Genomic DNA, 11,014 nt, shown 5'->3' on the forward strand with positions numbered 1-11,014 from the left:
TTTTTCCCTTTTTCTTTGGCATCATTTTTCTTACTGCACAATAGTGGCCACCTGTTCCATCTGGTAGTTATGAATGTTCACTCCATGCCAAAACGCTTTAGTTTCCATTTCATCAGTAGCTTATAAATAGAAACAGCCCCCTCTTGATTTTCTCTACTACATAATTCTTTTCTAAATCGGTTAACAAATGCTCTGATAGAAACTCTTTTCTTGTATACTGATTTATAATATACCATCACAAACAAGAAAATAATACATCCAGATTTAAAGATTTCGATTTTTTTTACTAGAAAGTGCAAGTATACTTGTTTCATATTAAATAAACTACCATATATGATCATGAAGTTTTGACAAATTAATCCTAGAAAAAGAAAGGATTGATGTTATTATATTCATAAAAGACGAGTTCGAATGAACAATATACTATCTCACCCCACCTGTATCCATAGCCACCTTAACTCTCCCCACCTCTACCTGTAGCCACTACCACCTCGCCCCGTGCCGCCTTTCACTTGCAGCCTCTTCATCGCATAGGAGGTACAACAACAATGAGAAGCAAAAAATTGTTATTTGAGAAGCAAATTAGTTTTAGGTATGTATCAAATCTGTCTTGTTGGAATATAAGAAATATTTGTGATTAAACAGTCACAATATGCGTTATTAAAATGGTAATTTTGGATAGAATCTTTTATTTATGACTAATTTGCACCTAAACCACAATAATTGTTGAAAGGTATAACAAAGAAGTAATAAGAAATAGGATTAAGTACAATTTTGGTCTCTATGATTTCCGCTAAAAATTTTATTCGTCTCAAACCTTTTTTTGCATACAAAATCGTCCCTAAGGTTCAACTTGGTTTTAAAATCATCCATCAGACCAAAATACTAGTCAACCTTTCTCCAACAACTTTCTTCACCAAAATGCTTGGTTTCTCTTTTTTTTCTTCTTCATCCAAAATTTATACTTCTGCTTCCTAAGCAACAAGAATTTTCGCAGCATCAACAACAACAATAAAGGTTTTAAAACAGAAGCAGAAGGAATAAACAAAAAACACCAACAATAAGACAAGGCAGCAAGAAAAAACAATGTAATAAACAAAAAATAGAAATAGAAATCAATACCAAAAAATTAACAAATTTTTATTTCGGTCAAAGAATCAACAAAATTAAAAATTAAAAATAAAATAGAATTAAAACCCTAATTCAAAAGTGAAATGAAGCAGAAGTGAAACCAGCAGAAGTAGAGGCAAGTGACGAGTGATGAAGAGCAAAAAAAAAAAAAACTGCAAAACGACAAGAATGCGAGTGGCGAGGAGCAGAGACAAGAATGCGAGTGGCGAGGAGCAGAGACAAGTAGCATGGAACAGCGGCAAGGAGCAGCGAAGACATCTCCCTCGTCGGCATCGTCTCCCTCGTCGGCATCGTCACCACCTTCCTTCTCTCCATGCTTCTCTCTCTTGTCAGCATCGTCACCCCTTCCTTTTTCCCATGCTTCTCTCTCTTTTCCAGTGACCACTTCTCTCTCTTTCCAATGAGTGACTGCTTCTCTTCTCCGTTGCTGGCTTCTTTTTTTTTCTCTTTAATTTTATAATTTTTTGTTAAGAACAATTTAATCTAAAATTTTAAAAAATGAATAAAAAGAATAATAATTTTAAGACTAAGTTAAACCTTAGAAATAATTTTGTATAACTAAAAAAAAAACTTAAGATCGAATAAAATTTTCAACCTAAACCATAAAGACTAAAATCGTACTTAACCCTAAGAAATACAAATATTTTGAACAAAATGTTTGAAATTTGGTTTCACTACTCATAAACTGATCTAATGGTTAAGATTGTACATTCCTTCTCCTTCTTATAAACCTGTATAACATTATATGAATTAGTTAAGTAATAATAAAATTTACTGATTTTAAAATTAACCAAACTAAACTAGACCACCTCTATTAAAAAATATACATTTATCCCAAAAATTAATACTAAACTAAAGACTAATACAAAAATAGTAACAACCAAAAAAAACGGTATTTCTTTCTAAACTGGATATAGAACTCAGATTTAAATTGCGAATGTACAAATAAAACCACACACTAAAGATTTAACTATGGAAAAACAATTTTACAAGTATCGAACTATTAATAAAAAGCAGGATAATATCGTTCAAGAAATAAACATCTAAACTCTAGAACAATATTATAAATCCTTAATCCTCATCAAAAGCGCAGATAAAATAATTTAAGTCACTTCAGCAGCAGGGCACGAATTTCCGCAAAACAAGAGATTAAATTCTTTCAGCAGATAAATTCACAGAAGAGAGTAGCCTGATCCAATTATTAATGACAAACAGTTACTCTAGCCGGAAAAGCAAAGTACACGACCAGATCTTTCAACAGTTTAGTCTGCCTGCCAACTCCATCTCAGAGGGAACAGATGACACTCATAAACTCCGATAGTCTATCACAGTGACCTCGTCCTCCGGCGCATCAAGATCTTGATAGCTGTAGCACCAATGCCCGGTAAGAATACCACACAAGGAGAACAAACAAGTATTTGGTCACATCGGTTGAGTTTTGAGTAAATATAGACAACTGATATAGGCATTCCTTCTAACTTTCTGTCCCCTAAGGGTTTTTTCGAGTTTGGAGTTGAAGCGAAGGAATAACCCAATAACAGTTAAAATATTAATATTAATAAATAAATAACTTCAAGTTGCTATTCCAACTGATCGGAGTATAGACACCAAGGACTAAATTTAAGTGAGTAATGAGCATGATCGGGCCAGGTTAAAAGACATAAGAGCTCACATTTGAGAGGACTTGAAAAAAGATTAGATAGGGGAAATATTAAAATATTCCGGCAAGGAGGAAAATACGGCAGATTTACCTGCGCATCCGCCGAGGATCTTGTCTGAAAGCTGGAGGAACAGCAATTATTGGTGCTGGTCCACCCATAGGATGGCCGGCGCGCATCTTCCTACCCGGGGCATCGTATGATGGTCCTCCTTGTTCTCTTAACATCTGCATTGCAACTTCTGGTGGAGCAGGAACAAAGGGTCCCAAAGGCCTGTAAAGTTGCAAATTATGTTAGTGAGCACTACAGGAAAAGTGTTCAGTAGTCAAAACTTCAAAAGAATGCATCAAGAACACATTACGGGAAAAGATAATCAAACTGAAAATCATACCCAGCACCAGGAACAGGCATCAACACTGGTGGAGGAGGCGGCATATCAGAAGCAAATGGAGGTACGCCAGGACCAGCAAATGTATCATACATGGTTTCATCATGATTCCCCATCTCGAGTGCTTTAGATTGCCTCTCACGGCTGGGGGAACTCTCAGGCCTATCTCCATCATTTATCCTGTCACTCCGATCATGATCTCGACGATTACCACGATCGTCTCTCAACCGGCCTTCCAATCCCAATCTTCGCTTTAAAGGTCTGTCCTTCTACAAATACAACAAAAGATTGTCCATAAGAATATGATATTGTTTACAAATACAACTCCAACCTTTACCACTATATTCTTAAAGTTTGCTAACATCAGATTATATGAAATATAGACAGAGAAAATTTCCAACACTTCTGATAGTAGCCTATTATTAGTGTGTAAGCTACTTGGAAGGGGATATGATGTAGATGACCAACACACATACATGGGTGGACAACAGAGTGAACTATAGAGAGAATATTATAACTTTAAACTAGCAAGTAAATGAGAGGTAATTCAGTGATTAGAAATGAGTGACTATAAGAGGGAAAGTAGTTGCAAGGTAGGGTGAATTGAGAGGAAGAGGGAAATGTTTGGGAGAGCAGCTATTATCTACACAACACTAAATTTATGCTTAAATATTTTATTATCGATGAATTCCTTCCTGTTCATGAAGGAGCTACTCTCCAATGTGCTGTTAATCAGTAAGATTAGTTATCAACCTCACTTTATGGAAATATAAATATAAATACAAATCTTCAACACCATCAAGATTTCACAACACACCATAATGATGTTTTTATCAGATACGCAATAACTTACGTAATACTCCCTCCATCTCTTATTAATCATCATTAAGTTTATAAATCAATATATCTAGATACAAATAGGCACTAATGTGCCTATTAGTACCATTTTATTTATTAAATAGTAATAATAACAAATGAAATTATTTAGGATGGTAAGTACCTTAGACTCTAAATAGGTGGTCTTGTGTTCAAGTCTTAGATATAACTATATTTTTTATGAATTATATGTGAAAGGTATTTTAGGAAAAAAAGTTTAAGTAAAAAACTGAACAGATAAAGAAAAAAAATAAGTCCACCTGTGGTTGCTGCATGATAGGCGTTCCACCAGGAGCATCTGGATCACTACAACATAGTAAGGACACTTATCAGTAATATTCCACCAACACTTGCAACTATAACTTAAAACAACAGAAACTTCAGTAACTTACTTCATGTAATTTTGAAAATAGAGATCCTCACGCACTTTTGAAGTTTGTTCCATAACAAGTTCTGGGTGTTTTAGCTTCAGATGTTTGTGCACAAATTCTGCTGCATGAAAAAGCTTTGTGCAGCTCTTAGCTCCGCAACCATATTTCCATCCATACTTTTCATCCCTAATTTTCCGCACATAGGGATCCAACACCTCAACTGCAGCAGCATCTATCTTCTCCTTAGCAGTCATAACTTCCAAGGGATCCTGACCATTCAGCCTTCCCTGCCAAAATGAATCAAGTTTCTTCTCCCATTCAGATCCTGACCTGCCTGTTTCTTCATGCCCATTTCCTTCTGCCCTCACATGCCTAAAACCCTTGGCCTCATTAGTCTCAGTCATACCATAATAGTCTACACCATGAATCCGCCATAGATATGTAATAAGTGTGTCCAAAAGCTCAACACCCTCTAAACCTTTAACAGATGTCAGGCCCCGAATAATTATTATGGGTCCTACAGAGCCACTGTGAACTTTGTCATCATTTTTATTGTGATTACTGCTGCATAAAATATTGTCTTCAATTCCTTTTTCTGTGTCAAGCTTACGAACAAGTGCCTGTGCTTGTTGAATATCAGTTTGTATCCGTCTAAGTTCAGAACTGACAGGGTGAGCCTTTGGAGCAGCTGAGAAATCATTTTCTTTATCAGATCCCCTACCATGTCTTCTTCTTTTACCTCCAGTCTCTGTTTCCTCCTCTGAATTTGGTTCACTTGCTGGTCCTGATTTGCTGGATGAGGAGGCATTTAAACCAGGATTTCTGCATTGATTTCAAGCAAAATATACATTATGGGAAGAATTCACACCATGAAAATGACAGGCACGTGAAAGAGAGATATAATAATTGCATACAGTTCTAATGTCCCACTCTGCAGATCCAGTAAAAAATTCTTTGCCAGCTGTCGAGCATTTTCATTCCTCCTAAAAGATGATGAACCAGACAGGTTTGTTATAAATTGAATGTCTCAACACATTTAATCCACTCGCCCAATGAGAAACCATCCCTCAATGGGGAAAAGAAAGAACGAAAACGATCAGTCAATTTTGAGAGGACATGTTCAGTTCTTCAATAGTCTGCAATATCCATGAAAAACCTCACCTTTCGATGACTGCGAGTAAATTTGTTGGATGATATTTATCTTTCAACCTATACCAAAAGGTAAAAAATTGGAAACCATAAGATTTCTAGAACAGAACAGTAGCAATTTCATAAACATTTAAAAATTGAACAATGAATATTAAACGGAAAAGGAAACAAACCAGTCCTCATCCTTATGTGCATTGAAATAAGCTCGCTTTTGGGTAGAAATGTATTCTGATCTGTACTCTTGATATCTTCCCAATAAAGAAAAGGAAATTCAATTCAAAAACTCATTTGTCAATGAATATCTCCAAATTCTTATGTTATAATTATGCAGAGGACACAACTTTCAAGGACTAACCTACGCTCTGCTTCAGCTGGCAGTATATCATCCTCAAGCTCCTGGATGAATTGCTTATAGGACATCAACCCTTCTCTGGAACAAATGCGTTAACAACATTTAAACAAATGCATGTCACACACACAACATACAACATATGATAATTTTTCAGCCAACCTCCATAGGTTGAACTTGAAAAGAAATTCCAATTTCTAACTCATTCCTCAAATACAACCTCTTTCCATCTTGACAAACCTATTGACATTTCTCCGTAGGACATCTTTTATGTGGACAGCTATGCTTCACAGGATTCACAACAATGACATCTTTTATGTATTATGTTGCAGGTTTGTGCAATATTTCTATTTTGTTTGACTTCAAACAGCATAGCTTCTTTCTTAAATTTCCTTTGTTAATGGTATTGATCTTTGTAATTACATCTGTTTTTGCAGCTAAGCAGTCCTATATTATTAGAATTTTCAGCGACCACTAGGGCCGTCACAGAATAAAGATTATGCAAAACCTTTAAAATGAAAGTTCAATTTCCTGCAAACGCATGCCTTGTTAGAGCATTTGGAGGTTTGCTATACTTCCTTACTCAAGTACATTCCACTCATAAAATTCCTCATCTATGTTGAACAAGAAACACAGACACGTAGCAGATGATTTTTATTCATTTATGATGTAGTTAAAAAGGGCACATTACGAAGCTGACCTTTGTGCACCACCACTTGGCATGTCTGCATAACTACGATTGGTTTCCATATCTGCAAAGAGCAAAGCATCAACAAACAACATACAAACAGTGAGTTGGCTTCACCCCAAAAATATAAGGTTGGAAGTTGAATTATATAATACCGTGTATGATCCCTTTTGTAGAACATGATATTTACGGTACCAAAATTGACAGAATATTTATCAGATTATCTTTATGTTTTCTTGATCCACATTATTAGTCTTGATTAAAATGAGTTGCAAAATCAGGAATGATGTATATTTTATGCTTCAAGGATTGAATTGGTCTTGCCTCACCTTGCTCTGTTACGAGTAGTACATGTACTCATCCCATGTACTTACAAAAACGGAAGTAATATAACATCAGAAATACACAACAGATAACATGCAATGAAGAAACCATAAAATCCTATGAGGCGTAGCTTTTCAATCTTTCAACATCTCTAAGAAGTTACTATATGTACATATTTGCTTGTCAGAATGCAAGAGGAAAAGAGTTATGATATTTAATTACATAAATCGGGGAAGAAAGACAGGAAATAATACTACACATAAAATAAGATTGTGTAATATAGGAAAAGCCCTATGTATTAGCTTCTACTAACATACCAGAAATCCCATTTTGATATCCCCCAGCAGGACGGTGTCCAAACCTGCCATAAGACCTATCATCAGCATAACCAGATCTTCCACCCACGCCCCTTTCGTAGCCGCCATAATAATCATACCCAAACCTGCATAATCAGATTGTAAATTCAAAAAATAAAATTAACGACAAAATGTTCTTAATAACATAGATTAACAAACGGATGATAGAGAACTATAGGAGCAAAGTAGCGATACAACTAGAACAAAGAAAGACAAACATGTTAACCATGCAATCAAAAGGACTTCTCCATTACAACAGAATAAACCAATATCATACCATGTCCTATATGAAAACTAATATGATCGAAATATGCAGCAGCAAATTCTCCATATATAATAATTCATGTGCACAAAGTTGAGCTACAATTACAATCCATATTCCTTTCTCTCAATCTCTCCCTCCCTCTCTATCCCCCCTCTCCCTCCCCCTCTATCTACACACACACACGCACACTTTTAGGTAGTAAATCATTCCCCTCTCCTATACTTTCTCTCTCTCTTGTGGCAGCACTCATTCATGAACTTCCCTGTTTTTACACTCATTCACACTTTCACCAATCTCCTCTGTCAATTAGAGTTTTGGTTTGGTAGATTTGCACCAAAAACAGCCCATGCTTAAAACTTGAAACTCAGCCCAAGCTTAAAAATTAAAACTTGTGTTTAGTTGTTTTTTGAAGAAAAGATTTTCCAATTTCAGATTTTTAAATTTTAGGAAATGCATGCGAGATATTTATGAAAGTAGATTCTGTTTAGAACAAAAAAGCGGTCAAATACATTTGGTATGCCTGTTTCAAAATTGAATGCAGTTATTATTGTATATATGTGGGTGGACTCAAGTTCAAATCTAGTGCCATGCAACTTGGAGATTTTATTTTTAATTAAATTACGCAGGCTGTGACTGTGTGGCGCATGGAATGGAAAAGAAATAAATATGGTTCAGAATTGCCCCGGTTCAAACCCAGACCAACGAAATTAAGAAAAGAAAGCTTATCACCTTTACCACTATGCCACCACATTTTGAACTGAATGTTCCCCACGAATAACAAAGAAGATGCTAAAACTGTGAACCGAGTCTGAGCATCTTCAAATTTAGCCATCTCTCTGAAAATATTTTCATGAGCATGTTTCCTTCAAAATCTAACCAAATACTTCTTTTAAAAAATGAATATGAAAAATAGAAAATAAACAAATGGTACGCACATTAATAGTAATTTTATCATGCAAACCACCTAAGGTGAAATGGACCATTAACATTTGACTCTGATAAAACTTCCTCCATAATGACTTAAAGGTTGTTTGTGAGTTTGGAGGATAAGAGAGTGAAATAGAGAGTTTGTAATATAACATTTACACTGCAAGCCTTCCCTCTCCTTCCCCATAGCTCCAAAACCAGCTTTCCCTTCCATTCCCCATCGCTCCAAAACCCAGCTCACAAACAAACCCTTAAAACCTCCTCCTCTTGGTTTTTTAAGGCAAACGAACCATCCAGACATACAAAACAAAATGGTTTAAAAAAATGAAAATGAAAATGAAAAGCGATAAAGATTTGCTACCGCAAATAATACTAAGGTCTTTAACCAGTGGCCCAAATTTCAAATAAAACAGATCTGCAATAACAAATAACATAATAGAGACTAGATACCAAATCCCCTAAACAAACAATTTGAAGCTGAAATCCTAGCAAGTTACGATTTCATGTTAACACAGTTCAACAACCCAAAATAATAGACTAAGAAAAGGGAAAACAAGAAATTAAAGAAACAAGAAAGGAAATTGCATCACCTGTCATCGGGACCATAACCACCACGAGGACTACCCCTCCTGGATCGCTTATACGGCGGAGGGGAGCGACGCGAGGCGGGAGAATAGCGGCGGTCGCGGTGGGGAGGGCTGGGGCTGCGACGGCGCTTGAAGTCCCTGTCTCTATCCCTGTCCCTGGGAGGGGGCGGCGGGGGAGACATGTTCCGGTCGTAGTAGTCGCCAGCACCGCTAGCGCCACCACGACGGTGAGAGTGGCGATCAAAATCCCTATCATCCCTCCTGTCCCTGTCCCTCCTCCGGGTGGAGGAATGCGGCGGCGGGGGAGGTGGAGGTGGTAGATCATCATTGGCGGGCGCGGAAACGGAGGCAGAGGCGGAGGCGGAGGAAGAGGGAGGAGCAGGAGGAGGTGGAGGAGGCGGAGGTGGAGCAGAGGAGGAAGGGGATTTGTCGACGGAATCGGAGGGCATGTTGATGACTTCTGCCATGGAAATTCGAAAACCCTAACCGAAAGGGGAAATAAGAAAAGTGAAGGAAGAGAAGTGGTTCTGCGTGTATAATCAAAATCTAGCTTGCCCCTTATGTTTCTCTAATGTGTGTGCGTTTCGTTATGAGCAGATTTTGTATATTGAGAGTGGTTGTGTGCTGTGTGTCTGATAATGTTATATGCGTGCAGTGTTTTCTGTTCACGCCTATTAGAGTGTGAAGCGGGCCGCCCTGCTTTGCCTCGAATCATCATCTCATCCCATTTTCGCAGCCGAAAAAATTAAGAGTAATATTCGGCTAAAAAATTTAAAATGAAAGATAAATAAATTTCTGACATTTTAAAAGTCGGACATTTTCGTCTTTTAATATTAAAAAATAGGATTAACTATCAATTATACTCTTGGATTTTGTAAATATTGACAATAATGCCCCTCACTTTTATTATTGACAAAAATATCGTTGGATAATTAAAAACGTGCATGAAATGTCCGTCTGGCAAGTGATGCCTTCTCCGTTGACAGAAGTGTGTGATGTGACAAACGAAAAAGCTTGTGTGGCAAACAGAAAGCTTACCTGGACCCGTTCTCAAATTTCCTAATTCAATTACCCTAATTCCCAGCTTACCTGGACCCGTTCCCAAATTTCCTAATTCAATTACCCTAATTCCCAATTGCAAAATGAGAACGTGATGCATCTGAATAGCCGTTCAACTATGGATGCAGCAGGTATGATGAAGCGGAGGTCTGCATCAATGGTAGAAGGAGGCAACGATAGGTGCGAAGACTCTGGTTCGAAGCAGTATGACGGTATGTGTCGCTGTTCTCTTGCTGTTGTTGCTCTGAGATCGAAGACGAATACTAACCCAGGGAGGTGGTTCCTTCGGTGCCCACTATGGAAGGTAAGCATGACTGGGTTTTGGCCTCTAATGGGTCTTTGTAGTTATTCCTGTTTTAATGTGTTTTGCACGTTATGATTGATTTGTTCTTCATGGGTTTTCAATTTGTGTTCTTGACAGAATAAAAACCAGGATTGTAAATATTTTCAATGGATTGATGAATTGGAAGAGCAAGACATGGTTGAAGAGGTGGAATGTTCTTGGAACCACAAACCCAAGCTATCTTTAGGTGGAAAACTCAAACAGAAGAGCACTAGGAAGCTGTCCGAATCAGTGGAGTATGAGGACATAGACCCCATGGTGCTACCTGTTCTTACAAAAGAATTGAAGGAGAAATTAAGGAGGATTGAAATTCTTCTAATCATGATGTGCATTGGGGTTGCAATTGGTGTCTTCATCAATTTCTTTGCTCTGTTTAAGAACTGAGTTGAACTAATGTTAAATAGTGGATAAAGAGTAAATGTGAATGATTAGTGTGTATTTTGATAACTGTGAATGTGCCAAATTTGGTTGAAATAGGGAATGACAACTCTTGTATTGTGTTTTCATGGAACCTGATGTGTATTAAGAGTGTAGCAAATTATT

At 37.1% G+C, this 11,014-nt stretch overlaps 1 protein-coding gene across 1 annotated transcript; it reads right to left on the reverse strand.

The window, feature by feature from the left end:
- Nucleotides 1-2,026: 2,026 nt before the first annotated feature.
- LOC112770766 (serrate RNA effector molecule) lies at nucleotides 2,027-9,869 on the reverse strand. The gene is made up of 12 exons (XM_025815165.3): nucleotides 9,073-9,869; nucleotides 7,252-7,376; nucleotides 6,623-6,674; nucleotides 5,929-6,003; nucleotides 5,747-5,821; nucleotides 5,586-5,633; nucleotides 5,339-5,407; nucleotides 4,446-5,246; nucleotides 4,314-4,359; nucleotides 3,181-3,446; nucleotides 2,883-3,062; nucleotides 2,027-2,497 (listed from the first exon to the last, which is right to left on the reverse strand). Exons 1-12 carry the CDS (start codon nucleotides 9,534-9,536, stop codon nucleotides 2,437-2,439), a joined length of 2,262 nt encoding a protein of 753 aa, XP_025670950.1. The 5' UTR covers nucleotides 9,537-9,869; the 3' UTR covers nucleotides 2,027-2,436.
- Between the last annotated feature and the right edge of the window lie 1,145 nt (nucleotides 9,870-11,014).

This window comes from Arachis hypogaea, chromosome 18 (genome assembly GCF_003086295.3).
Source record: "Arachis hypogaea cultivar Tifrunner chromosome 18, arahy.Tifrunner.gnm2.J5K5, whole genome shotgun sequence".
In the NCBI taxonomy this organism is placed as follows: Eukaryota; Viridiplantae; Streptophyta; class Magnoliopsida; order Fabales; family Fabaceae; genus Arachis; species Arachis hypogaea.